Raw genomic sequence first — 24,659 nt, 5'->3', positions numbered from 1 at the left:
TTCTCATTACCTGCTCTTAAGTGTGATTTTGGTGCTTAAAAATAGCTACCTAATTGCTTTGCCAAGGCCAAGCTCACGGAGATGGTGACAGACAACAGCACTCAACTCGCCCACCCAAATTCCCCATCTCACAGTCCATCCCAGGCTTAAAGGAAAATGAAGCTGGAGCGGGAGAAATTAACATCTTTTTCTGGAGTCAGAAACTGAGGTCACAGGATAGAGGCTGTCTTCCATCACTGTCAGTCTAAAGACAAAAAGATGAGAAGAGTGGAATCTAAGAGAATTAGAAGTTGTGAAATGCTAAGTGGCACCTGCATTTTGCACACCACGCATGCTCACCTCCTTCTCTGCCACTTCAACTGGTCAAAATTCAGAACAAAAAAAGCTGAACAGAGGGAGGGAAAGGAAGGAAAGAAGCAAAAGAGGTTCTATCCGATCCTCACGCTCGGGAAGAGCAGCAGGTGGGGTATGTCCGTCTGTCTGTCCTACAACTTCTGCTCTCCCGCACCATGTTGCCTCAGTAAAAAACATCATGTGGACAGCACCTCCACAGACACTCACCATCTGTAAGAAGCCAGGTTCTGAGAGTGACTCTTGGGCTGCCCCTGCATTTCCCCACTGTGACTGTCCAAGCACGTCATCAGAGTAACGAACAGGTGGATGTTACACACTGCTCTCAAGGTTTATGAAACGAGACAGCATTCGTTCTAACATCATCCTTATCAAAATAGCCAGAAAACTGCCACAGTATAATTGTGATCTGTAATTACTGGTGACAATGGTGCATAGAGAAGAATACAGCTTGATTTTCAAAGCCTAACCCTGAAGAAGCCAGACGATCAAAAACTTGTTTTGACTAGTTAAAATGAACAAACTTGACACAGAAGTCACAAAGGAAAAATCTCAGACAGAAAATATATTCAATTGGCTTGATTCAGCATTTCTCAAATATAAGTTAGAGGCTCAAAGTATAAGCAAAAGATCTTTCAGAATCAGAAGGCATGGCCAAAATTCTGAAAATGGCTAAATGTGAATTCTGGGAAGGAGTGGTCCCCCAGACCACACAAGTCCAGAAGGGAAGAATTCTTCACCTTTGGTTCTGTAGATCTCTGGTTCAGGTGGATAAATTCCAAGGCAGTCCCGGAGCCCACACTTCCCTATCTGAGCGCTAATGTGCCACTCAGGCATCTGGGCTGATGTGATTTGGTGCACCTGAAGACCATGGAACTGCTAAGGTAAATTAAGTAGTGAGTGAGCTTTTAATGCCAAAAAATATAAAGGCTTGCAAAAAATGTGTTTAAACAGGTCAAAACAACTTTGGTAACATTTAACCTGTTTTATGTTAGGTCTCATGGAGACTCGATTTTGAAAATTTGCAGTAAATGAAAGTCCCCATTTCAAAAAAATGAACAGAAAAATATGCCTACATTACCATAACGTTATTTTTCAGAAGGAATCCTTTAATAATTCAGACATGTATTATTTCACAAAAACATTTTCTAAAAATCATTTCAGAAAAATCAGGAAAGGTGCCCTCATTTTCTCTCCCTCATTTGCTAAACTCATCTTCTGTCCATTTCGTTACCGTTACTGTCTTCTACAGTAGTTGGTTTATATGTGAATTAGTTAAGAAATCCTGATGATCCGAACCCCGCGCAAAGAACACAGAAAGAAGCTCATATACAACGTTCTTCTTTTCTTTGGACAGCTTTCCTGCCCACATTATTACGATATTTAAAATTTCTGGAATGACCTTCTAAGATCACTGAAACGAGAGTCAATAGCTCCATTTCATCCTGAGCAGAGAGGCCTATAGTAATACTTCCATTTGTAAATAAGCAGAAATAGATTCTGTGACAAGTAAATGCAAGATTATATTTGAAGGCATAACTTTGTTATTTTCACTACTGGAGGGGAAGGTAATCTCAATATAAGCCTTCTTTTTCTCCTTTGCTGAAATCTGTCAACAGCACCCTGTTGTATGTCAAAGGCTGTAATAGTAGAAGACTTTTTGGTGTGGTTCTTTAAAAGGTTGGTTTATGCTATATTCTTGAATGAACTAAGTCTCTTACTTAACCCATTTTTAATTTCAGTTATCAATTTGCTGCGCAAACCTTTCTGTCCATTTTATATGGGCTAGATCTCAGCCGCAGCTCCCTCTCCAGCCCGTCAACACATGCTCTGTAAATGCAGACGTGCCCAGCAGCCATGGAAGCCGCCATCTCCCTCACAGCTCACAGAAGTTATAGGTGAATTACTGTAAAAGAGATGAAGTTTATTATACATAGCAAACTATACGTTTATTATATGTATTCCTGATAATTTATTTAACCTGACAGACATCTTACTATACTCTGCTAGCCTGCTATGAGTATTCCAAACTCAACACAGCACCGTGATCCCTTTTTAAGCCATTTGTAGCCTGTCTAAGGACCCAGGTTAGCAATATACTAGCAAGAGCATTTCTGTATCATTCCTGATGCCAAATAATGACAACAGAACTTCCCATGTATTCAGTGAATTTTTAACTGGGGAATTTCAAAGCATTCATAAGCAGTATCTCCTTTTCCATAATGGGATAAACACACACACAGTTACGAAAAAGGATGGCAACAAAACTCAAATGCACAGAACAAAAGATGTCTACTCACGAAAAGCAAATTTTATTCTTGGGATTATCAGAAACTTCTAAGAACCCCTAATTTATCCCCCTTGGAAAATATGCCCTGTGCAACATGAAAAGTAAAAGGAATTTTAGAAGAAAGAGAATTCCGTATAACACAACATTTTAACACAAGCAGACTCAAGTGGTTAAAAAAAATTTATTAATACCTCAGCATTTAATATCTGCAAAATGTTCATTATTTAAACATGTAAAACATGTTTAATCATGTTTAGATTCTAAAATATGCTGTAAAAAATATTAAAGAAAAAAAATGTGCTGTCAATGTGAAACAGTGTGTTCAGCCCTCCGCAGCAGGAGACAGACTGTGCTTCCTACCCAAGACTGCAGTGACACAGCTGTACCTCTCACGACTCCCCTAATCCCCAGAAAAGAAAGATTCCAATCACAGCATATTCATTTAAAATGTGTTCTACTATAGTGATCAGATGTATCAAATGTAAACATTGCTCTCCCCTTTACACTATTCCCTAAATTTGGCCAAATTAAGTATTTGATATAAAAATCCTGCCAAATAGAAAGATCCCCGCAGGACGTCTGTGTGGCAGACCCTCTGGCATTCTCTTGCCTTAGCAATCAGGTCAAAATAATGACAATCTAAAAAGAGGCCTTTCCCTCCTCCAATTAGCAATTCAAAAGTTAGGACTTTAGTAAAAGCAGTTGTAGCAAAAGGAAACACACTACACACAAACGCACTCCATAATCACAGCAACTTTCATATCTGAGGCCGCTGAACTACATTCCAAGCAGATAAATTAATGATAGCTCTGCTATAAAAAGTACCAAGTGGAGTGCTCAAGCAAGGATATTTCCCTTCAATATAGCAGAAAAAACAGCAGCTAAAATTTTAAAATGTACTCTATAATGAAATCAATATTAACTCTGAAACTAAGACACTGAAAATTTGCACTGCTCTGCTGAGACAAGGCTCGTCCCCGCCCCAGGGAGAGTGAGCTTTTTCCATGGCAGCCTGATGCCATTTTTAGTCTCCCAAACCTTTATCTCCTTGAGAACCTGGAGCTTGAGTGGCTGCAGAAGCATATTTGATTTCAATAATAAACGTCAGGTATAATCCTTCATTTTCCCCTGAAAGATTAGTTGAAGAGGACACACACGATTCACAATAAACTTTTACGTCCCAGGTGATGATCACCAATACACAAGTTTGAAAAAGCACTGCGGCCACACATATATACTTGCTCTAAAGAATTTGATTACGACAAGCTTCAAGTAAAAATCATTTGTAAAGTGTCCATTTTTCATTTATATATAACCAATACATCTTATTTACATATATAGGACTGAATTTTTATTCAACTTTCTTCATATAAGCTCTATATTTTAACTGGTGGATAACAATTAATATGTATACTGTTTTTATAGAAAGACAAAATACGCTCTTATTCACAGACAGTTTGGATGATGCTAGTGTGTTTCCACACTGAGAACTGGATACAGTTAAAACCTTAATGAATAACAAAGACTAAGATCTAGTATCAACATCTTGTCTACAGCCACATCACTTCTTTCAGGAGCCAACTGCCTAATCTGCATCAATAACAGAGGGCAACAAAACATAAAGCAAAAATGATTCCAAAGACCTTTAAAAAGAACTTTGACTTCTAAGACCACTGCTTAACGCTGCTGTTGATGTGAAATTCTGACACTGGGTTCATTTCTTCCTTTCAAAAAACTGTTTTTCCAGTGATATTTAACTTTAAAAAGGTATCTCCTAGTTCTTTAACTCTTTGCAAATTGATATATTTAGGCAATCAACCAAAAAAAAATAATCAGAAGCATGTATTTTTGCCCATAGTCTCCAAAGGGCTGAAGCGTAAGAATTTTGTATAAACTGTTAGGTAAGGCACCCTATTCCACTTTTTTCTTAAAAGAAACTTTTTCTTTGGTTTCTTGCAGTTTTTCAGTGAGTCTATCCTTTGTTTCCTCCATTTTCTCCGTGATAAGCTCCTTTGTTTCTTCCACCCTGTCCTGTAGATACTCCTTAACAGGCGGTGGTGTCGACATGTAGCCGCGACTGCGCAAGTACTTCACAGTAAAGGATGTTCCTCCCAGGGTCACCATGTAGCGGGCAGGTGTTGCAATCTTGAGAAAGCAAACAGAGACAGATCAACTATGGCTACTGCCTTATGCAAAAACAGATGAAATTACAATTCTTGGTAATAACCAACCAGTATAAATTACTTTATTGTTTCACAAGGCTAATGTAACAACATCCTATATGGTTTCCCCTCCTAACAAGAGATGCTTCTTCTGTAAACTCACCTTACAAATGTTTTTCCCTACACAACCCAACCCAGGGTTACAGAATTATCACAGTCAGCAGTACCCATGTTCCAAACCACATGATAGTGAACCCGAGGGGCAGGTTCATCCAGAAATCAGAAAGAGGGCTTGGAACTCTACCAATTTGCCAAACACTTTATATCTGTGGCTAAACTAGAATGAAACTTCTTCAAATGGTGAGAAGCAAAGAATGAGTCAAATGTTCATTCTTTGCTGAATTTAGGTTAGCTTCACCTACAAATCCCTTTCCTTTGACTTTTCCAGGCCTTATGCTACCTTCTCACTACAATCCACTCCGAGCCTGGAATCCCAGCCAGGAACATTCGTGTGGCCCAAAATGGTAAAATGTAGACATGCTGCAGACATGCACATGTGTAATGCTGAGCAGAGACCTAAGGACCAAAATGAAATACTAGAGGAACTGGTCGAAGAGAAGCATAAAAGCAAGAGGCTGCAACACATTCTGAGGCAGAATCGTAAGTGTGCTCCTACCCAAACTCTCTGAAAGCCTGTCTGTGCTCTAGCTCCCATTCTTCTCCAGCTTCCTCTAACCAAGCTTCCAGCACTGCCTCTCCACCAAAACTGCTCTTCTCAGAGTTGTCCAGTTGTAACCAGCCCCAGAACCACAAGGACCACCTGAGACAGCTTTGCACTCTCTGTGCTCAGAGCTTCATTCACGTGGCTGCCGGGACCCCACTTGCGTGGCTTTCTTCCAGCTCACAGCTCCCCTCTTCACCTGTGCACACGCCTCGCTCCTCACCCACCCCTGGACACAATGTGACAACACTCAGTCCCTGGACCTCTTCTTTTCTCCACCTACCTCATTCCCCTGGGAGTTTGTCCAGTTTCGTGTCTTTAATGCCATCTATTCATGGATGATTCTTTAATTTTTCCCTGAATTCCAGTGTATCCAGCCAACTACTCATTTCCACTTGCTTGTCTAACAGGATATCAAAACTTAATATGTTCAGTACTTGTCTCCTGATCTTCTACTATCCCATTCCAGACTTGTTCCTCTCAAAAGTCTTCCCAATCTCCGGAAATGGAAACTCTATTCTTCCACTTGCTGAGACCAAACACCTACAAGACGGCTTCAATGCCTCTCTCTTACATCCAAACCATTAGAAAACGCCATCAGCTCCTGCTTCAAGATATATCCAGAATCCAACTACTTCATATCACCTTTCTGGCTACCACCTGGGTCCTGTCCACTATCACCTCCCACTGAGGCTACTGCAATAACCTCATACCAGGTCCCTCAGCTTTTACCATGGCCCTTCTATGGTCTGTTCTCAATAAGGCAGCCAAAAGTGATTTTTTTGACAGATACCAGATGCTTAAAATGACCTGGTGGCTCTCCATGCCCCCAGGGTAAAGCCGAAGTCCTCACCAAGGCCTCCAGGGCCACCCTGATCTGGCTCCACCCTCTGCCCTGCTTGTTTATCTGTCTGGCTGTCCAGCCTCCCTGCTATCCCTCAGAGACTCCCTGTATCCTGCAGCCTCAGGAGCTTGCCTTGGGGTTTCCTGTGCTTGAAACTTCTCGCTGCCTAACCAACTCTCTCACCTTCTCCAGGAGGCCTTCCCTCTAAAACTGCAAACCTCCCCCAGAAAAACAAATACTACAAACACCCGGTTCATTCTTTCTTCTTAGCACTTATCACCATCTAAATACACCAGTGTGTGTGCAGTTATTCTGAACTTTACCTCCTTCTTCTCTCCAAATGCCTCCCACACCACCCCATTCACTAGAATACAAGCCCCACGAGGGCAGGTATTTTGTGCTGTTCTATCTAGTGTATTTCCAGTATCTATAATGGCACCTGGACATATCAGGGGCTAGAAGAATTTAGTTGACTAAAACTATGGGTGCATTTCAAAGAGGTACAAAGGAGTTAATGAGTAAATGCCACAGGGCCACACTCACAAAATATTCTCTTCTCATCTCTGTCACACCTCATTTTGGGGCTTTACCTTGATGAAGCAATACATCTCTGTTTGTTGTTCTACTTGAGAAAATGAGAGGTCCAGAAAATACATAGGAGAATCCCCTCCACATTTCCCACCTTGCAGGTGAACAGTAGGAGAAGAAACACCACTGGCACTAATCTACCTACGTGTATAGCGCTTCATGTTTCAATTCCAACTCCACAAACACATGCTGAGCAATGACTCACCTACAAAGCACAATACCAGGCACAGTGAGACACAAGAGAAAGACAAGACTCAATTCCTAGGAACTCATGATCAAATAAAGAAAAGAAACGCTAAAAAAATAAATAAATAAAAGAGACTCTAATATAAACTGTACAAAAACCACAGCATCTTATGGGAGCAGTTAAAATTAGGGAAACGGTTTAAATCATCATGATAATAGTTTGATTAAGGTTAAATTATACCCGTTATAACTAGAAACTTGATAGTTTAATAATTTAATAGGTTTTAATGTAGAAAAACTCAGGAATTAAGCATTAGCCTTCTAGTCAAAATTACAATAGAAGAGGAAATCTCCCAAGATTTCAGAGGACAGTAATAAGGAAGACAGAATAAAACAATGTTACTTTTAGTAATACTATAAAACCGTAACTCAAGTATTTTTATACAACAGGAATAAAATAACACCTAGTTTCTAAATGTTTTCTACCTGTTTTCTTCTTTCTTAGGTAGACGCTTCATAGAGCCTCATGAGAATTTATCAATCAAGAAAATGAGATTAGCACAGCTAAACTCCACAATTTACAATGAGTCTTCTCTTCCAAAATAAAGACCCATAGGCATAGAAACCATTTATAAAGACAATGTTGTCTGAACCCAGAGAGCAATTATAAAGACTTTGGACTTCTAAAATGAAACATATGTCACATGTAACAAATAAGTCTAAGGTTTATCACATAAAACAATTAGAATTAAACCTTCCTATCTTACTTGCTAAGAAAGGATGAGTAGTAAAATAAATGCTAGATTTTGCTAACAAGTCAGGTGGTGTGCAGCTCTCCAAAATAGGAAAAATAAATCTCATATCAACGAGAAATGTCAAAAACATGACAACTACCCTGGAAATTCACAAGTCAAACATTTGTCTCATCACAGCAGGTTATGAATGATTTACCTATTTTTTAAGACAGTTCTTTCTAAAACCAACATTTTACTTACACTTTAAAACTTCATAACCTTACTTTATTTATTAAAATATAATAGATGTTTTAAGTTACAAGAAACTAATGAGAGCTAGCATGGCACTTTTTGGGCAGTGTGCAGGTCAGATCTGAGGAGCAATGTTTGCAACAGTACCCACCTTAAATATGGCATATGCTGTTAGTGCATTTCCACTCTGAGAGTTTTTCAGGATGCTTACTATGCTGTCAGGCAACCCAATGAGTTCTAGAAAAGGAACGACATTCACTCCTCTATGAAAAAAACAAAAGTAATTTACATATACACAAACTTTTAAGGATATTTTCAAAAGATTATCTGAAAACACCAAAACCACAATGTACTATAGTTTGCTTCTGCATGTGGGCATCCTAATTAGTATATTTTGAAAACAGAAGCATCTATCACAGAGTAAAATTAACAGCTTTAAGTAAACTATGGGAAAAGGATTAAAATCACTGACCTGATCTTAGTTTCCTCAACCAAACCCCACTTCCCCTTAGAATACTCTAACTCAAATTTCAAAACGTAAGATTTTTACCTTTAAAATTACATGTCAAACTATACTATTATTGTAAAAGCAAGGGTTATTTTAACATCACTTATTGTATTATTATTCAAAGAATAAATGATTGATTCTATGGGCTTGATGAAACTTCGATTTCATCAGAACATCCACTGTTTGCCACTTTCTATTATGAAGTTCCCACGATCTGACAGGACTGTGCTTCACAAACTACCAGCTTTACTGATGTTTCAACAGATGCAGAAGGACACAAGGACAAGCACATTTGCCATCTACACAAAGTGCAGTAAAAATCTGTCAGGATTTTGCCTCAGAGTGAATCTGTAAGTTTAGGAACTTGAGGCCCAAAACACAAGGCATCTAAATGCAAGGAACAACACATCATTACGGAGCCACATTTGAGCAAACAGAGCACTTCCGGTCAGAAGGTATAAGATCTCTGCACATTTTTGCCAGATGGAAGCAGCAACAAAGCTCAGTTTAAAATAAAATCTAGTAGGTATGCACAATTTAGATTCCTCTGAAATAAAATATTTAAAAAGCCCGAGAACTTCATCACTGAGCTAGCTAAATACAGAGTGACATTTTGCTCCATGGGGCCTCGAAAGGCAGTACTGCTAGCTGTGGTCATAACCGGATAGACAACTGGCCAGTGAGGCTGCGTGACGTCAAATGCCTGTCCTGCCAGCTCCAAACTATTTTTTTTCGCTTTCTTTTAATAGTAGGTAGGCAACAAGCAAATAACAGAGAGCTTTTCCCAGATAAGACAAAACCAAAAAAAAAAAAAAAAACAAATATAGCTAGCCTCGTCAGTTGAATTGAAAACCTGTATTTAATACAATCAATTTCAATTTTACAGTAAAATCATGTCATAGTGAAAGATGTTCTGCCATTTGAACATATCTTAATTCCTTTTTCTTTCATCCATGAATTTTATTTTCTAAATACTGCTTATGATTAAGATCTTCACTTAGAACAAATCAATTTCCAATTTTTGAAGTATTAAGGATTTCATAAAAACATTAAGGAGGACTGTTCTGAAAACATCCTGCGTAATATAAATGAGCAATGTGACGCTACAACAGAACTGGCCGGGCAGCCGCAGCTGAGCAGTAGTGGTGTGGTCTGGCAACCAGATTCCCATGCGGACAAACAGCCCCAAAGCAAGTCGTGATGGTAAGGGATTCCGCAGAAAAGTTGGGGAAGGATAAAACTAAGAATCTTATCTGCAATTAATTAAAAACTCTGATTTTTTCCTCTAAGCCCAGGAAGGCTGAATGTGTAAGGGCAACTTAAGGAGGTCAGAAGAAACAAGTGCTACTCGTGTCATCTGTCACAAGTCTCAAACACTAGAATACTCGATGGCTTGAAAAAGAAAACTTAATATGTAGAAAGCCATTCTTTAAATAGCAGCACTGAATGTCTATAATAACTTTTATTCAAAATGGTACACAATATTATGTTCTGTCAAAAAACTAAGGGCCATTTCGAAGACTTCTCTAAATATTAAACATGTCCAGAAAATGTCATTAGTAAACAAAGAAATAAATCCATAAAGTGTACACACAAAGGTCTTCTGGAAGGGAAGATACAATTCTTAAAGAAAAAAATAATATAAAATTAGGTATATAACTGAATAATGGGAACATAATGGAAAGATATGAAGAGAAACAGAACAGCATCAATCATAGAAGTGTGAAGAATATAACTTACCTTAAAAGAAAGGAACAGTATAGAACAAGAAAGATCCATTCAGAAATTTTTCACAACACCAGGAGGCTAGCCCCACTAGACTGACTTCTGACCAAAAGATCTTAGTGTGATAGTTACTGGAAATAACACCAAAGCATAAGTCTGCAATGATTGCATTTTTGTGTCTACAACAGATAGTAGCCAGGCTCTGGCAAAAATATCTTACAAACTTCTCACCAAAACCACAGGCAAAATAGATAGCTTTTTACATTTACAAACATTCTAAGAAATACGTAAGTACAGAACTCATGGTGCTGCCAAATTTCTGAAATCCGATGTTTTATTTCAATGCTTTCCTGAATGTTGAGATGAGATCAGTGTAGTGATGAGAAGTGCGGCTTTGAGATCAGACACACCTAACTGGGTTTCTAGTCCCGGCTCCACCTCTTACCAGCTGAGTTATTCTGGGAAAAGCTGAGTTATTTTTACTTCTCCTTGCCGAATATGTTTCCCATTCATAAAACAGGAACAACTGCACTACCTGCTTCATAGGGTCACTGTGATGATAACAGTTAAATTTAGCAAAATGCCTGCTGTACACAGTAAGCACGTTAGCTATTGTTATTAAAATGTGACACACAGCTATGAAAAGTAGTTATCCTCTATCGATGAAAGACATTAAAGCATATAAAAACTATTTAAGACTATCATAGGTACGATTAAGATTAACATTCTGATAAAACAGGAGAAGGTGTTCGACCAAGAAAAAACTTACTTTATGGCTGCATAATAAAATGTTCCAAACCAAACACCAGAAGTTATGAGGTGCACTGGAATCAAAACTTTTCCATATTGTCTAAATGTTTTCTTAAATCGTTGATACAGACTAATAGATTTGTCCTGTAAAGGATCAGGCTCTTCCTTTTTTTCTGAAGGAGGTCCTTGGGCTGTGGCACTGGAGGACGAAGCCTTCTTGGGTGAAGAGTCTTGCTCCCACCGTCTGTGGCGAAGGACCCCTGGCTGGGGTGGATGAGCATCCAGTGACTTCTTTTCCCTTGCAGCACAGTGGGTAGCAGGGAAGTGCAACCACTGCTTTTGAGGACCATGTCCCCAAACCACTATGGATTCAGCATGACACAAAAGTAACGGCCCCTTTATGTTCTGACAGTGTCCAAAAAGACCAGCTTTATGTGGTTCCAAGCACATCTTGTGTGCCAGTCGAGATACAGTCCGTGGTACATTCCATTGCATTTTGAAGGATGGTGACAGGTTTCAGCTTCTACAGAAACTAGATTTTAAAAAATTAGGTTATACACAGGTTTCTGTTTTAAACCAATACACTTAAAAATCAATCATTAACTACTAGAAAGTAAAAGGACAGTCATTGCTACCCAATCCACAGAAATTAACGTTAAGCTATACAGTTTTATCTAGATATCTAAAACATTGTTTTAAAAAGGCAGTATAACATAATTTTAAAAGAATGTTGACTTTGAAATAAGTAGACCCAACAGAGTTAAAAGTATTATTTTAGCCTCTCTAGACATAGGTTTTTCCCCATGGCAGATGGAATTGCAGTAGCCACTACTTTACAGTAAATCCGTCCTCTTTCCTCAACAGCTGGCAGCACCACCTGCCCCACAAGCTCCAGCCCCAACCCACACCAGCTACCTTACAACTTCTAACATGTTGAGAATAGGTTATTTTTTTAATAGCGTACTAAACAGGAATAAGATTTGAATTAGCACCCCAACAAATTAGCAATGCAATAAATAGATACTATATTTTACATGAATATTCATTACTGGGGTACGAAGTTGACTAGAGAAACAAAAACTGTCATCATATAAAAATATCCATTAATGAATCATCCATCTGTAAAATTAATCCCCCGACTCACCCCTCCTTAATTAATAATTAACATCAGCTATCAGACTCTCACAGATAATCCAACAACACAATGCAAATGAATTGCTAAGCAAATCTTGTAAAATAAATAGGCTCCCAGGAAGCCTTTAAAAGTGATACTGGAGACTGCTACAATCAAAAGCAAAGTCAGTGGCTGCTATGGGTTAAAATGTGTCCCCCAAAGGTTCATGTATTAATTCCCACTGTAACAGTTTTGAGGGTGGGATTGTGAGGACCATGCCCTATGGACTGATCCATTCACGCAGTAATAATTTGGTGGTTTAAGGTTGGTCACGGGTATGGTTCTGATGGCTTTTATAAGGAAAGCAGGTGAGTAGGTTAGCTCTCTCTTGCTCAAGCCATTTGCCATGTGACACCCTGCATCACTGTAGAAAGTCACCACCACCAAGACCTTCACCAGATGTATTCCCTGGACTTTGGAATTCTCTGGCTCTAAAACTGTAATAAATAAATCCTATTATAAACTATGCCGTTTCAGGTATTCTATTATAAGCAACAGAAATACACTAATACAATGACAAATAACAATCTGAAAAATCAGACCAGTTAACAACCAAATAGAAAAGCTATAGGGATAATAACAGGTATTTCAAATAAAGAATGATTTAAATATAAAAGGACTGATAAAGCCACAGAGAAAAAGATTAAGCCCTTAATTACTTTTTACAAAACTGACTCGTTATTTGCTGGAGAAGTCCAACGTGAGTTACAGGATATCTTATTGTGCTCTCCTCCAATCTATGTGTATGTCTATGTCTGTGTCTCTATGATATGCCTATGCCAACGGGGAAGAACACTAGCTAGTTTAGTCTAAAAATGAGTTCAGTTTCATGAAGGCAGGAGAAACCATGATGAGAGTAAGAAAAAACTGCTGAGCGTTTCGGGCCGTGGCCATTTTAATGCTGGAGCACATGGAGCAGGAGCCAGCAGAAGCCACAGCTGTGCCCTTTAGACGGAGTTACTTGGAGGTGGCAGGGGAGAAGAGGACTTTGGTGGCCCCCAGGACAGAAAGACCACTAATAGGGTTCCTGTGAACCCACGCAGGAGTGAGGAGCCAGAACAGCTGAAAAAGGGGAGACACTCAGAGGCCAGTGAGTCATCGCAAGAGACCAGCGCAGGGCCCGTCCCATGGCAAGTGTCTGGAGCACAGGCGGTGGGGGAGACGGGCCCACCAGAAGAACACTGGGACAGCCAGTCTGCGCCCCTGTCAGCACAGGACCACTCAAAGGAGACTGGTCAGGAATGCAGAATTGCATGGGGTGCAGTTTGATGAAAAGACTCAGGCCCAGATCCGAGTTTCTACACAACCCAGGTGCACTGGGCCTCTGGAGAGCCAGAAGTACCTATAAGGTCAACCATTAAATGCTGAGCTGCACGAAAAGCCTTCCCTAGGGAAACAGCAGCAAAGCAGCCAATTTAGCTCAACCACAGCTCAAGTACTGGTTCCCAAAGGAAGTTCCCCCATTTTAGAAGTAAGTAAAGGACAAAAAATTAGTTCTGGCACAGGCGCACCACCAATGCCTTGGTGCCCACCAGGGGACATGAGGCATGGAGCCAGGGGCAGGACCCCTGCCCACTACCACTCACATTGCCAGTGCATCAGGGCCCACAGGGGGGTCGGCCCAGGGCTAGCAGCCGGGACCGGATCCCACTCTCACTTCCAGGCATACCACGAGTGCCTCGGGGCCTGCCTGGGGACCCAAGGCATGAAGAAGTCGACCGCCACCCCCAACCAGGCACACAGCACAAGTGCCTTGGGGCCCACAGACACCCCTCCCACAACCAGTCACACCGTGCTAGCACTTCGGGGCCTGCCTGGGGACCTGAGGCATGGAGTCGGGGACTGGATCCCCCTCCCACAACCTGGCACAGCACACCTGCACCTCAGGGCCCACCCAGGGACCCAAGGCATGGAACTGGGGACCAGACACTCCCCACAACCAGGCACACCACCAGCACCAAGGAGCAGGCCAAAAACATCACCTCTGTGTGGGAGGTCCACCACAGCCACCACCATAACCATGGCTGCCACAAAAGCACTAGATGTCACAACCACCACACAGATGGTCCGCCAGCCACTGGAGTGCACTGACACAAGGAGAGTCACCAGCAGAGATAAAGAAAAGAAGAGGACGTCTCTCTCTACAAAACCCATTCCAGAGTGACAGAAGAAGCATCTGCTCTATGATAATATTGGGGGACCTGAACATTACCTCTCAGCATTGGACAGATCATCTAGGCAACAAATCAACAGAGTAACCATTATTCTTTCAGAAGGAGAGAAGAAATCTAGGGTAATTAGAAGGGGAGTGGGAGAGGGGGGAATGGGGAGAGGTTAGACAAGGGGCGTAAAGAATAACTACGGTTTGTAACAATATATATGCTAGTAATATTGATTTGATCAACATATCTCAATGTTCAACCCCCAAAATATGTATAATCAATTTTGATTCAATAAAAATTTTTAAAAATTTTAAAAAATAAAAACGAGCTCAGTTGGAATCATAATCTAAAATGTCAAATATAAAGTTTAGTTTCATTTTTCACAATATACTGTCTTTCAAACATTTTGCCATGAGTTTTTGGTCTTTTATTTGGGTTTGTTCTAAGAGGTGTTTCTCCAGCACGATTATTTTTCAATAAGTCCTGGCCATGGCTTTAGCACACACATTTTCTGAACCCAAAAGGTGTTTTTTCCTTTAAGCGTATTTCCTTAACAGAGTAGTATTCCAGGAGTCAAAGTTCCCGGAAGCCTAACTTTCAGATAACTAAATTATGAGTTTGTGTGTGTCAATAAAAGAAAAGAAAAAAAAGGGTTTTTAAAAAAAGCTACTTTCTGAGCTTCTAGTTTATACCATTTCCTCTGGTTTTCCCAACTATCACTCCCAATAATTAAAAAATATTTTTATCCTCTTCACTTCCTGCCTATTTTTAAAAACATCTTTACTCAGATATAATTCACATTCTATACAACTCACGCATTTAAGGTGTAGAAATCAATGACTTTTAGTACATTCATTGCTGTGCAACCATCACCACAATCTAAGTTTGGGACATTTTCATCACCAAAAAAGGATGATAAATGGAGAGAGACTCTGTGTTTATGTATTGGCTCACTATTGTTAAGATATCAGTTTCTGTCAATATAATCTATTGATTCAATATTATAATTCCAATCAAAATTCTAGCAAACTAATTCTTATGTATCAACCACCTGATTCTAAAGTTTACATGAGAAAAATCAAAATAACAACACATAATAGCCAATGCAACTCTGAAGAACAAGGACCGACAGACACTACCAGACTTCCAGACTGATGACACTGATTAATGCACAATCAATACAGCGTAGGGCTGAGAAAAGATCTTCGACAAAGGAACAAGGCTATTTGATGGAGAAATGATAGTCTTTTCAACAAATGGTGCTAGAACAACTAGACATCCACATGCAAAAATGAATCTAGATACAGACCTTATACTTTCACAAAATTTAACTCAAAATGGATTTTAGGCCTAATGTAAAATGCAAAACTATAAAATGTCTAGAAGAAAACAAAAGAAAATCTAAATGACCTTGGGTTTGGCAATGACTTGATACACTACCAAAAGCATGATCCGCAGAAGAAAAAGTTGATAAGCTGAACTTCATTAAAATTAAAAACATCTACTCTGTGAAAGACACTTCTAAGAGAAAGAAAGACAAGCTACAAACTGGGAGAAAACATTCGCAAAACCTGTATTTGATAAAGGACCTTTATCCAAAATACACAAAGAACTCTTAAAAGTCAACAATAAGAAAACAGCACAAATACAAAGTGGAATAAAGATCTTAACAGATATCTCGTTAAATGAGATAAACAGATAGCAAATAAACATACGGAAAGATGCTCAACACCACATCACTAGAATATGCAAATAAAAACAATGAGACTCCACTACACACCTACTAGAATGGCTCAAACTGGAAGCCTCAGCCACTCCAAATGCTGGTGCAGATGTGGAGCAACAGGAACTCTCTCATTCACTGCTGTCAGGAACGCAAAATGGTACAGCCACTTTGGAAGACAGCTTGGCAGTTTCTTACAGAGATAAACATACTCTTACCATATGATCTAGCAATTGTGTCCCTAAGTATTTATCCAAATGAAATGAAAACTAATATCCACACAAAAACCTGCACGCATGTGTTTATAGCAGCTTTACTCATAATTGCCAAGTCTTAGAAGCAACCCAGATGTCCTTCAACAGGTGAATGGATAAACTGTGGTACATCCACACAATAGAACATTATTTCTTTTTTATCAAATGATAAAAAGAAATTAGCTATCAAGCCATGCAAAGATGTGTAGGAAGCTTAAATGCATATTGCTAAATCAAAGCCAGTCTGAAAAGGTTATTCTGGGAAAACACACTCTGCCTTTCTACACTCACATAACACTTTTGACACCAATTCTGTTAAAAACAGTTTCCTCCTAGCATACTCTTATGACACAGCACACTTCTACCCCCACACACCAAGCAATTCTCCAACTCTACAGACAATTGGGTACCCTATAATTTAATTCAATTCTGACACTATCTACCTGGAAACAGTGTCAGATCACACAGGTTAAGGGCTCACAAGACTGTCCCCACTTCAGCTGCCAATCCAAGTCCCAGGTTGTGACCTGTGATTCTGATCAAACAGCTATCAATCTGGGTTCTCATGACCTTCCTCCTGGTGTTTGATAACTTGCTAGGATGGCTCACAGAACTCAGGGTAACACCTTTCTTATGTTTACCGATTTATTATAAAGAATGAACAGACGATCAGATGAAGAGGTTTCTAGGGTGAGGTCATGAGTAGTACAGAACACTCTGTCCCCTTGGAGGTGGGTGCACTGCATCATGCTTTCACCAACCCAGAAGCTCATCAGGTCTCTAATTCAGGAGCTTTTACAGAGCTTTATCTCCAGTCTCACCACCCCTCACGCCTTCCAGAGGCTGGTGGGTGGGGCTGAAAGTTCTAACCCTCTAATCCTCTTATCAGTTCATCTTTCTGGTGAGTAGCTCTATCCTGAGGCCCCACCCTAAGTCACCTCACTAGCATAAACTCACGTGTGATCCAGAGGGCTTGTTACCAATAATATAAACACACTTTGATCACTTAGCAAATACCAAGGGTCTTAAGAATCCTGTACAAAAAACAAATACTGTAGTATAACTAAAGATGCCCCACTCAGGAAATCACAAGAAATTTAGGAGCTCTGTACCAGGAACCTGGGAAGACCAAAAATATATATATTTCTTTTTTTTTTTTTTCCTGACCGGTAAGGGGATTGCAACCCTCGGCACGGTGTAGTCCACACCACACTCAGCCAGTAAGCGCAGCGACCATCCATATATAGGATCCGAACCCGCGGCCTCGGCGTTACCAGCGCCGCACTCCCCCAAGTGAACCACGGGGCTGGCCCCAAAATACATATATTTCTTACTACACAGTTGTATACTGTATGATTCCAACCATATGACATTCTGGAAAAGACAGAACTATAGAGATAGTAAAAAGGTGATATAAAAAGATGGTTGCCAGGAGTTGAAGGGTGGAAAGGAGGGTTGAATAGGTGGAGCACAGGACATTTTTAGGGCAGTAAAACTATTCTGTAGGATACCAGAATGGTGGACACGTGTCCTCATACATTTGTCAAAACCCACAAAATTGTATGAAACAATGTGAGCCCTAATGTATCAATATTGATTGATTGTAACAAATGTATTACACTATTCCAAGATGTTAACAGGGGAAACTGTGGGGGGTGGGGAACAGGTATATATGAAATCTCTGTACTATCTCAGCTTTTCTGTAAACCTAAAACTTCTCCAAAAATTAAGTCTATTGATTAATTTTTTAAAAAAAGTGCACTGTGGCCTTGCCAAATACAACTGATATTATTGTAGCCTTACCCTGAAGAACAGGTATGAAGATGAATAAATGTCAACTCATCAGGCTGAAACAGAAGAAAAGAATCCCCCCCTCCCCGTGTTACATAAGCTCTCTCAATGTCAAAATAGGAGGCCATTCAAATTTTTCTTCTTTGAACTGATTATGAATACCCTAAAATGTATTAATTTCAATCTCCTTCTTAATCACACTTTGCCATTTTAAATCAAATTCAGTTTGCTGCTTAGAAAAAGTAAATAATATGCAAATTTGTTTATAGTACTTTCTGAGTATTTAGTTTCCTGCTCCCTAATGTACGTGATAGCTTCAGTTTAATTCCTATTATATAATCCATCTCCTTCAACCTAATCTGCTTTTGGGGCTTTCTGATACCAGAAGCGAACCATACAAACAATTTGTGTTAAGTATGAAGCCATTCTTCAGTGCTTAATCTTCAAAAAGGATTAAATTATGCCCCCTGGTGTATTCCTATGGTATTTCATTAACAATTCACCAACTTCCAAAGTAGTTTTAAATGTCATGTACCAATTTTTTTTTTTAACAAAACCAAATTTTCCAGAACTACTAGATAAATATATTTATGTACATAAGATGTTTATCTCTTACCTCGTTTCAGAGGATCTAAGTTACACAAGGCAAGCTGTGGAGGTCTGTAATGGTAACATGGGTCCAGAACCATCAGGGTTCCACTTCTGCCCCCGTCTTTTCACCTGTGGCAGGTGTTATTTCACTGTGTAACAGCCTGAACAACGTGACTCAATTTTGTTAAACTTCTAAGTTTAAGAGGTTTTTTTTAAGAGGTTTTTTTTTTTTCTCCTTACTCTTGTAACCGGAACCACATAGCTTGCAGCTGGACATTAGAATACAATGATTCTTGCTCACATGATGCTAGAACATAATGACTTTTACTCACACTGTACACAGAATAATTACAGAAGAAATTATTAACCCAGATGGCCATTCTTTACTACCTTATTAACTAGATCTTTTTGAGGTTAAGAGGAACTGAATCCGTGACGTGGCTTCATGGAGGATAGTCACCATGAATCAGCTACCACCCTGGAAGTCCTTTGATGTTTATGTGCAATTTTATGATTATGCCTGCACGTCCCTGCTTAGATAACCATGAATCAGCCCCCTACCATCTGTCCCTATAAAACCCTTTGGCAAGTCTGGGAAAAGTAGAGATGGTCTTTAAGACATAAGTCCACCCTTTCCCCAGGCTGCTGGCTTCCTGATTAAAGGCTACCTTTCCCTACACCAACACTTGTCTCTCAATTACTGGCTACTGAGCGGCAAGCAAATGGACCTTTGGGGTTTCGGTAACAATTGCAATGAAAAGAATGCAGGCTCAGGCTATGCCATCAGAAGACCTTAGCTCAAACCCTTTCTTAGCCTTTTCCTCATCCCTAAAAGGGGGTTAATTACACATTTATCATGTCGTATTTATGATGATTAAATGAGACAAAGTATGTTAAGTGTCTAGAATTTACTAGCTATACCAATAATTATTAGCTCTAGCTTCCCTTCTTCATCTGCTCATCTACTGACCTGGTCAAACCAAGCTTATATTCTTCTGTTAAATAAAAATTACTGAAGGCCATTATTTCGGACTAAGTTCCTGCACTAGTCTCCAAAAGACCAGACAAAAAATCAAAATGGAGTCACCCCTGCTAAGTTCTGTGTCACTGAGGTTGTGGTCTGACCTTAACAGCCAATTTTCCAGAACAGGCCAGTTTAAATCTTCAATGAAATTCCCTCTTCTTCAATTCTTACACAAAAGAGATAGCTAATAGATTTGCACATAACCAGCGCCACTTTAGACACAAGTACAAAATGGCACCGCCCACCTCCTCCCCTCCCCTTTACGAGAAGCCTCCTGACTTAAACAGAAACCCCTTTTGCTACCGCAAGGACAGCAGTTCTCCACCGAGATCCACATTAGCATAATGACCCTCCTTGACGGTATCAGCCAGCCCTTGGCGCACTGTATAAGCTCTACCAGCCCCACGCCTGCTGCTGTCCCTTTTTCAGGACAGCCCTGGGCTGCCTGCCACTCTGAGCACAGCCCAGCAGATTTCTTTCTTTAATAAAGTTTGAATGGTACCTGGCATCTTGGCTCACTTTCTTTCAATAACCCAAAGTAACTTGATGTTAACTAATCAGTTATTTTCCTACTGTTCTGTCTCCCTGTCCCCACCTTACAAGGCAAGTAACTTTGAAATGATCACTTTGTTTTCTGTTCTTTGTTTCTGTTTTCTTCGGCCTTTTTTTGTCTATAAAGTCTTTATTTGTAATAAACTTCGGAGCACTTCTCTCTGTGTGGAATGGTGTTTCAGAGGTTGATCCACACATTTGGCTCCCAATAAATTATAAAATTATTTCTGCCTCAACAGCCTTAATTTTGGTTGACACTTCCTTCATCTAAACTTTTGCTGCTGTTCCATTTGGATGACCCATGCAAAATTCTAGTGTAAGGAAAAAACCTTTTTCCCTCTGTACTCTCACACTCAACACAGAAAACTGTGACCAAACGTGTAAGGTTTTTTCCCCACACACCAAGCAGTTCTCCAGAGAACACCAATAAATATAGTGTTTTATGATTCAATTCAAATTAAGAGTCAGATCCTGAAACTGGGACCTCTTAAGGATTTCTCTTAAAACCTTTCTTTTCCCTCCTGTGCTGTTTCGTAGCCTCTGCATGCTTACAGGTTCAGAATCAGAGCTGAGTCTCTCTTCTCTTTCTCCTGCTTCCTGATCAATCTTTGTGAATAAAGGCATTCCCGACAGAGGTCAAGCTGATTAGAAACCTATGCTCTTAAGACTGTGTCAGACATCAGCATCTGTCAAGGGTATAGTCAAGCATTTTAACGTTCTGATGATGCTTGGCTTAGATTCCTGTCTTTGAGTTTCTCCCCAGGAAATGACAACCCTGGCCTCAAGATAATAACAAGGGCTTGACCAGACCACTCACCAGAGTCCACCACACCAGACACCCTCTCCACCATGGAACCCTGACATCTGACTCAGTCCACCTGCCAATCCCATGACATTCCCCATACCTCCCCTTCTTGCATGCTCCTGTATTCCTTCCCTCCTTTTAAAAATCCTAATTTTAGTCAGTCAGGGAGGCAGGCTGATACCACTCTTGTCTTGATGAAGACTCCTTCTACCTGGTACTACTTTTGTCTCACTGATTGACTCTTGAGGGGAGGGGCAACTGAATTCAATAAGATCTTTACTGCTCCATCACAAAATGTTGGTGCCCAACATGGGGTCCTTAGTTGCCCAGGAAATGGGGTCCCGAGCTGTGGAGGGCCCCCAGAGCCTTCCTGGCAGCTGCCCAACTTGTTTGTGGGCAGCAGGCCCTGAGTTCTCTCCTGCTAGTCATGATGGCACTGTATCTGCCATGGAGGAATGGGTCTCCATCCTGCACGCTTTCCAATTCAACCAGCACACAGCAGGAGGTGCATGCCACTTGGGTGCCACAAGGTGGGGAAGGCTCCTCTCCCTTTGGGGAAATCACCCAGGGGAACTCCCCCATGACTTGGTTGGACTACGCCTGACAATTAGCCAAGAGGAAGCTACCCTGACTGATTAGAAAAAGCACTCCCCAGGCTTCAATTAATTTGATGAATCCTTCCTTGGGTCTGATTAATTGGCTAGGACAGCTCACAGAAAAGAGAGAAACACTTACATTCACTGGTTTATTATAAAGGATATTACAAAGGATAGAGCTGAACAGCCAGAGGGAAGCCATGCAAAGCATAAGGCATGGAGTGGGGCTTCCAACCCTCTCTGGGAGCTCAGCACTCTCTCAGCACCTCCAAGTGTGCAGCAGCCCAGAAGAAGCTCATCAAGTCTCTGTTCAACAGTTTGTATATAGCTTAATCTCCAGCCCCTGCCTTTTCTGGAGGTTGGTGGGTAGTGCTGGAAGTTTTAACCCTCTAATCACTTTGTCTTTCTAATAAGCAGCCCTGTCCGGAGTTTATCTAGGGGCCCCATCCTAAATCAACTCATTAGCATGACCTCAAGTATTCAGGGACTCCTTAAGAATAACAAAGATACTCCAATCACTCAGGAGATTCCAAGGGTTTAGGAGCTCTGGGACAGGAACCTGGGACAAAGACCAAATATATTTCATATTATACTATACCTACCTCCTTCAGCAATTCACTCCACTGGTCATGTCCTTGACCATGAAATCATTGGATACTGCTCCGCAAGTGAAACCTTGAAAACTCTCTGCAGCCACTTCTATATCCAGCCTGCACTCCCTTACTCTGTACAGCCTCATTCTAGTGCCTTGCCCCTCCCTGGCCCTTTTTCTCTTCAAATGGAACAGTTTCTCCTGGTCTCAGTCTGGAATCTTTATACAGCCTAGATTACACAGTGCATACTTGAATTACTACCTTGTCCTTCTGTAATACCAGCTCACAAAATCCAACCTTGAGCCAGTCCAACTACCCGTTTTTTCCACAACTACATCTCTGATAGCTGAACACTGCTAACAGAAACCACACAACTGAGTAGAGCACACATTGATAGTACAGTTGTCACTTGGTATCTGTGGGTTCTGCATCTGTGGATTCAACCAACTGTGCACTGAAAATATTTGGGAAAAAAAGGAATGGCTGCATCTGTACCAAACATGTATAATTTCTTTCCTTGTCATTATTCCCTAACTGTTACAGGACAGTACAACTATTTACATAGCATTTACATTGTATAAGGTATTATAATTTAGAGATAATTTAAAGTATACAAGAAGATGTGCGTAGGTTATATGCATATACTAATAAGGGGCTGGAGCATCCATGGATCTGGTATCTGCAGGGGGTCCTGGAACCAGTCTCCAAGAAATGCAGAGGGACACTGTACATCTCAGAATGCCATGTGGCAGCTCACGATGGCTTCTCATCAGCTTCCTCTGCCATTCCACTCAAGGACTATTCCATACCTTACGCAGTCTCTACAAGCCTATTATACTCTACTTTCATTTGCTGATAAATATATAAGTCAGATCATAAGTCTCCTCTGTTTAAAACTCCCCAATTTCTCTTGCCGACAAGGGCCCCACCTAATTTGCTCCCAACCCGTGATGGTATCTCCTGCGCTCAGCCTGCTCCTTGTTTGCTCTGTTCCAGCTACACTAGCCCCTTACAACTCTGCCACCTGGATTGCTCAACATATGACTTGGACACAAAAGATCCCATATGGTACTCATGAACACCTCTTCCTCATACTCCCCAAATACGTGCTTCCTTTGGAGCCTAAGGTGCTCAAAACAAAAAGTTTCATAAAAGCCAGCCCAGAATCTTACTATCTCCTCAGTTCCTGCATCCAGTGATTTATTCAGTCTTATCAAATCTGTACTGTGGTACAAACTAGAGGAGCTGTGTAAAACTAAAGAGAAATGGTCGAACAGAGGAGAATGACAAAGATGACAGATACAGAAATATGAAAGAGATCTTAAGTTCCCAAAAATGAAATTAGAAAAATTAGAAATTAGAGAAAGGAATCAAAACTAAGAACTTCAAAACATGGGAGATGTGGCATAAACAAAAACAATAACACCGATGGAAAAAAGACCCAAGACTGCAAAACCAACAGGTTCAATATGTTCTAGGGAAACAAAATTGCTTATATGAACTTATTTAAGTTATAAGAAAAAAATCTTAATAGAATAGTCAGGAAAAAATAGACTGACTTCATAGACCTAACAATCATGCCGACCTTATAGTCTTCTGTTTTGTTAAGAACCAGAAAACAATAGAGCAATAACTGAAGAATTTGAAAAGTGTGGGACCTAAGAATTATAAGAAAATTCAATTTGACATTCATGTATTCATGTCAAAGAGAAACAGATTCTCAAATATGCAAAAGCTCCCCAAATACTGTACACATACAATGGTCTTGTGTATCCCCTTCATAGGAAATCCTAACCCACATGGTGATTGTATTAAGAGGTGGGGCTTTGGATGGGGTTTAGATCATGAGGGCAGAGCCCTCGTGAATGGAATTAGTGTCCTTATGAAAGAGACTATACAAAGGGCTCACTGGCCCTTTACCATCGGAGGTTACAGTGAAAAGATGGCTGTCTACAAACCAGGAAGCAGGCCCTTATCAGACACCTAATCTGCTGGCACCTTGATCGTGGACTTCCCAGCCTCCAGAACTGTAAGAAATAAATTTCCATTGTTTATAAGCTACCCAATCTAAGGTATTTTATTACAGCTGCCCAAAGGACTAAGACAATGAATACCCTTCCTGGAAAATTATTTCCTGACTGTATTAAAAGCAGACAGCAGTGTGCTACCCTGAGAAAGAAAAGACAGCGCTTGTGAACTTGGCCCATGCAGGTCAACTTCTGGGGTAGCTCACTTGGTGCCTCTGGCTTTCCTCCAGCCTAGGTGTATCTTACGTTGCTACAA

General features: G+C 40.4%; 1 protein-coding gene across 4 annotated transcripts in view; it reads right to left on the bottom strand.

The window, feature by feature from the left end:
• Window positions 1-2,642: 2,642 nt before the first annotated feature.
• Window positions 2,643-24,659, bottom strand: part of FAM210A (family with sequence similarity 210 member A) — a 38,410-nt gene continuing 16,393 nt past the window's right edge. For all 4 annotated transcript variants that reach the window (XM_063076590.1, XM_063076591.1, XM_063076589.1 and 1 more), the window contains 3 exons: window positions 11,131-11,643; window positions 8,280-8,391; window positions 2,643-4,786 (listed from right to left, as the gene is read on the bottom strand). In XM_063076590.1, coding sequence (XP_062932660.1) covers window positions 4,553-4,786; window positions 8,280-8,391; window positions 11,131-11,606 — 822 coding nt within the window. In that variant the 5' untranslated portion in view covers window positions 11,607-11,643 and the 3' untranslated portion in view covers window positions 2,643-4,552. The remainder of the gene's footprint in view (window positions 4,787-8,279; window positions 8,392-11,130; window positions 11,644-24,659) is intronic.

The sequence above is a fragment of the Cynocephalus volans genome, chromosome 13 (genome assembly GCF_027409185.1).
Source record: "Cynocephalus volans isolate mCynVol1 chromosome 13, mCynVol1.pri, whole genome shotgun sequence".
Lineage (NCBI taxonomy): Eukaryota > Metazoa > Chordata > Mammalia > Dermoptera > Cynocephalidae > Cynocephalus > Cynocephalus volans.
Note: the sequence above shows the minus strand (reverse complement) of the source record. Positions and strands in the feature narration are given on the sequence as shown.